The sequence below is a fragment of the Ctenocephalides felis genome, unplaced genomic scaffold, assembly GCF_003426905.1.
Source record: "Ctenocephalides felis isolate EL2017-DRISC unplaced genomic scaffold, ASM342690v1 CF-g0.4_SCAFFOLD_01170, whole genome shotgun sequence".
Lineage (NCBI taxonomy): Eukaryota > Metazoa > Arthropoda > Insecta > Siphonaptera > Pulicidae > Ctenocephalides > Ctenocephalides felis.
In genome coordinates this window covers 49839370-49844225 of record NW_020537324.1, presented here as the reverse complement: position 1 = coordinate 49844225, position 4856 = coordinate 49839370, and the positions used below count along the sequence as shown (strand labels likewise).

The 4856-nt window shown below is 29.2% G+C and overlaps 1 protein-coding gene across 1 annotated transcript; it reads left to right on the top strand.

Moving 5' to 3' along the window:
- The first annotated feature begins 562 nt into the window (after positions 1 to 562).
- Positions 563 to 4478, top strand: LOC113367352 (arrestin domain-containing protein 2-like). The gene is made up of 5 exons (XM_026608964.1): positions 563 to 730; positions 2025 to 2204; positions 2765 to 2950; positions 3691 to 3868; positions 4357 to 4478. Exons 1-5 carry the CDS (start codon positions 563 to 565, stop codon positions 4476 to 4478), a joined length of 834 nt encoding a protein of 277 aa, XP_026464749.1.
- The last annotated feature ends 378 nt before the right edge of the window (positions 4479 to 4856 follow it).

Here is a 4856-nt window from a genome sequence, read left to right as displayed (position 1 = left end):
ATCGAAACAAGTAATCGCAAAAAAATCGAAAATAAAATTTTTGCATATCTTTACGTTTAAAAGATTCTAAATTCAGAATCTTTTAAAACGTAAAGATATGCAAAAATTTTTATTTTCGATTTTTTTGCGATTACTATAACTTACCCCACGGGAAGTTAATTATAATTATTGTTTTTGCACATTTTTTCCATCGATTATATTGTTTATAAAACAATGTTTTGCATTGGCACTTAACAATCTTTAGAAATACAGTCATTAAAAATTAAAATAATTGTTATTCCAGGTTTGTACATGACAGTAAATGGAAAAGCCGAGACTTCTTGGAATGAGACAGAATCTTATACCGATCACGAAGGTAAATCTCAAACCCGTACTGTACATTATGGCGCGGAAGAAACCTATCTTAATTCTGTTACCTATTTGGTAGGCTCTGAACAAGGTAGTAAACGATTTTATAACAGATAAATGATTAGTAATTAAGATTTGAATTATTTAAAATGTATGTTTGAAATGAAACAGGTTCAGAAGTGCAGTTGGAAAGTGGTAAACACATTACAATTTCATGTGTGCTCTTCCTGCACTTCTACCTTGCAGTTACGAGGGTGGAACTGGTTTTGTACGTTACACGATCAAAGTGACATTAGATCGACCATGGAAATTTGATCAGACTTCTAAAGCGGCCTTTACTGTTATATCACCACTTGACCTGAATTTAGATCCTAGATATCGGGTATTTATATTGGAGCAGTATTACTATCTGTATTTAAACTAGTTTTGTAGCCTGTGAAGTTTTTGTTGAATAGCAATATCTTTTTTCTTTCATATATATTTGCACCTATTACATAATTAAATTTTTAAAAATTACATAAGCAATTTTTTTGAATAGTCCATAGAATGTCTAAATCGGATGCCAATCCATTGATTGCGCGCCCGGGTATGATGGTATCCTATTTTGCTGTTGTATGTCCGAGAGTGGTCTTTTCCACTTTAATCTTTCATTCCTGTTACGCATTAATTGGGTGTTTTAAAAGTCTTTTTTTATAATTGTTACTATGGATAAGGAATTCCTCATGTACTGTATTATTATCGAGATCTTTATGTATGAGCCAATTTGGTACATATTTAGGGGCATGACAGTATCTTTGAAGAAATAATTTTATTGATTGAGTTTTAACATAAATGTTCTGAAAATGTAACGTAAATATTTATATTGGTAGCATTTTACTTGAAAATGCTTAAATTATTTTTACAACCCTAAATGTCACCCAGTTAGGACTTTACTTGGAAGCTCCACGAGTATTTTTAAATGGGCATATGGTACTTATAAAATTATTAGATTTCTAGGTTCATAAAGATATAGCCGTTTTTGGTGAAATCCACTTGTTTTCCAATTTGAGAAAAAACTTCAGAAAATTGTGTTTAACCATTATTTTTTCGCATTTAATACGAAACATTCAATTAAAATCAATAAAATGCTTTATTAAAGCGATACCAGTAAAAAGTTTTGCATAGGTACGACCTTAAGCAACAAAGTGTCCCACGTTTGAAATAGAAACTGTTGGCATACCCTTGATCAATTTTACCATTTGAAGATGCCTACACGATTGCAAAATAAATAATGTAAATAAAGTTTAGTTTAAAAAAAAAAAACAGAATTATATTATTGTTGTAGAACGCTTGCAACTGTTAGTAGAAACTTCACAACTCGGACGTACAAATTACGAGGTTGCAATTCCATTTAGACATTTTTAAGTATGGCCAAAAATTGGCTGATGTTTGAAAATGAAAAATAAATAAAAAAATATGTTTCACAAAGTCGGGCAGCTATCAGATTGTACACATTTGCTTAGTCGACTATATAGTTGTCATTAACGGTACCAAATGATGTAATTATAATTATCGAACAAAATATAGCCGGGGTACGATTTAGGCGGTAGTTTGACTTAAGCAATCTCACCCTGATACTCATATACATTAAACTATATTATATAAAATAATATAAAATTTATCTTTTATATATAAAGTTACCAGTGAGCAGAGAATCGACTAAAACTCTTTGGTGCGGTTGTTCTACCAAACCGATGCGAGTGAACGTAGAATTGCCACGTACGGGATACGCACCTGGTGAAGAAATTGCCGTCACTTGTAATGTCTCCAATGAGACCAGAGTGGACGTGGAGTATCTTCACATCAAAATTACAAAAGTAATAAATATATGGAATATAAATAAGTAATATTTATAATATAAATTATTACTTAAATGTTAAATGTTTGGTAATGATCTGGCTAGATTCTTGTATAACGCATTATAATGTTATTTAGTAATTATTTCCATTCAATAATGATATTTTGTTATGTAATTTCTTCAATCGCATAAATAAGCAAACAAGACTTCACGCTTTTTGTTTAAATCAATAAAAATAGATTTGTATTATTTTTGCATAATCTAAATGTAATGCATAATGAATCGTAATACATTTTGTATCAGGTTCAAGAAAAAAAATTATTGCAGCCACATACGTATATGAGACATTTTCCTGATCTATCTTTTTTTGTTGAAGAGATACAAAAATATTAATTTGAAAATTTCGAATTAAAAGACCAATTCGATTCTATGAATTGTAGGAACTATAATGAAATTATCGTACAATAACGGAAACAATTTCGTTTACCGCTCTTACTTTTCGAACATAGATTATTTTAAAGGAAGAGAAGCTTTGTATTTTCATTTATCCATATACTTAATTTACCATTTATTTTATAGATTGCTAAATTTCATAGCAGAAGTCCACATAAAATCAAACACAGTTCAACCGACTTGGTGACAGTAAGTGCTGAAGGAGTTCCTAGATATACTAAAACTTCGATCACAAGAAATATTCAATTACCTGTAATACCTCCTTCATTATTGCACAACTGTAGTATTATAGACATTGATTATGTTATCAAGGTATGTAACAGTGAAATGCCAAAAAGTGAAATTGTATTTCTTATCATCCCTTAATGTAAGGCACAAATACTTTTCTAAATAAGCCGTCTAAATATGATGTAGATTGTCTAAAAATGTTGCAAACTATCTGAATGTGTTGCAAATTGTATGAATATGTTGCAGATTATCTGATTATGTTATAGATTTTTAAAAATATAAATTGTTTGGAAATGTGATAAATTGTCTGAAAGTGTTGTAAATTGTATAAAACTGAAGAATATTGTTTGAAAATATTGCAAAACGTTTGAATACGAGTATATCGTAGATCGTCTTAAAATGTGGTAAATTGTCCGAAAATTTTGTAGATCGTGTGGAACTGTTGTAAATTCTATGAATATGTTAAATATTGTCTAAAATAGACCGATTACTATGAGTAATGTACTATGACTAAATGAGTAAATTATCTAAAGTATATATCTAACTGGGTCTAACTCATTAAATTTTTGCTGATACTTAAAAACAATAAAAGATATAAAAATAATGTATGTTGTAAACATATATAGGTTCACTACAAATCAATTTCTACATCTTTATATTTAATAAGTCAATTATAATTAAAATCAAAGCATGTGTGGCTGTTTGTGTTATAAAATTTGAATAAAAAGTTACTAATTTTGACATGTTTAATATGGGTTCTAAATCCTAATACCAATATTCAATGAAAATTTTTTGAAAATTAATTATTTTCTTTTCGCAAATAGGTCAAAGCCAGTATTCCTGGATGTCACAGGTCAATGCGTTTAGAACTGCCTTTCACTGTCGGTACTGTACCATTAAGTAATAGACCTGAACAACCAGAAATAGGATTCGCAAATGTTGCGCCATCAGCGCCACCAATAACCGCGCAACCTGGTGCCGGCGCACCAAATGATGACTTACGTAAGTAACTTACGGAGAATTAAGTCAAACTTCTTAAGGCATATAATAAATAAATCATTATTTTAATTTTTAACCCTTTTGGCTACTTGAGTGTTTTCCGCAAGCGGCGTTTACCTATTGTACGAGTCATCATGCCGACCAAGTATTTGTTGAATAAAATATTTTAAGATTTTTAAACCATTATCGATCGAATGTATTCACAAATTAAAAATTACTTTTTGAAAAACTAGAAATTGTAATACTCATAAATGTAACTGAAAGTGATGCATTTTGAAGCAAAGGTCAACCCTTTGCAAACATTTCGAATTTTATAAAAAAATTGAGATAATTTGATTTACCTGGGGAATTAACTTTAAAAGCAAACTATTAATTACAAAAACTGCAAAAATTACAAAAATTCATTTAGAGCTAAAAATCTAGTTCTCTTGAAACATATAAATGTATATTGTTTAACACGATTAAGTAAAATAATTGTTTTCTATTTTCAGCTCCTTCATATGAAGAGTGCATGTTTGGTGCACAGAGTATACGCGATAATGATGATTCTCAATACACAATTGGATTCCAAAATTTTACACCTTTGTATCCAGTATATAATTCAAAACAATAATATAGATTATAATATGTAACAAATAATAAGCACCAATGCTTATTATGGGCCTAAAGCCTTGGTTTTACTTAGAAAATAAAAATTATACCTCAATGCAACTTTATTCTCTCGAATAGCAAATATTTCTTATAATGAATAAATGTAATAAATTATTTAAAGAAGATGTTATTTTACAAATATATGCCAACAACTATGCAACTACTTTGTCTTTTCATATAAATTTAATAGGACAGAATCGATACTAACAGAGATTGTACATGTGTTCAACCAGAATTCAGATTTAGATTGTTAGGATTGTGTAGGAAATTCTGCAAATAAATCAAATTTCAATTAAATCTAAATTATATGATTCTTGTATTTCTGTTTGTTTAAAACTTA

Excerpts from the sequence above, each read along its gene's own strand:
- LOC113367352 (XM_026608964.1), top strand. The coding sequence starts at position 563 with ATGTGTGCTCTTCCTGCACTTCTACCTTGCAGTTACGAGGGTGGAACT. Across the intron at positions 2,205-2,764 it reads TTCACATCAAAATTACAAAA|ATTGCTAAATTTCATAGCAG; the intron begins GTAATAAATATA and ends TTTATTTTATAG. Across the intron at positions 3,869-4,356 it reads CGCACCAAATGATGACTTAC|CTCCTTCATATGAAGAGTGC; the intron begins GTAAGTAACTTA and ends TTCTATTTTCAG.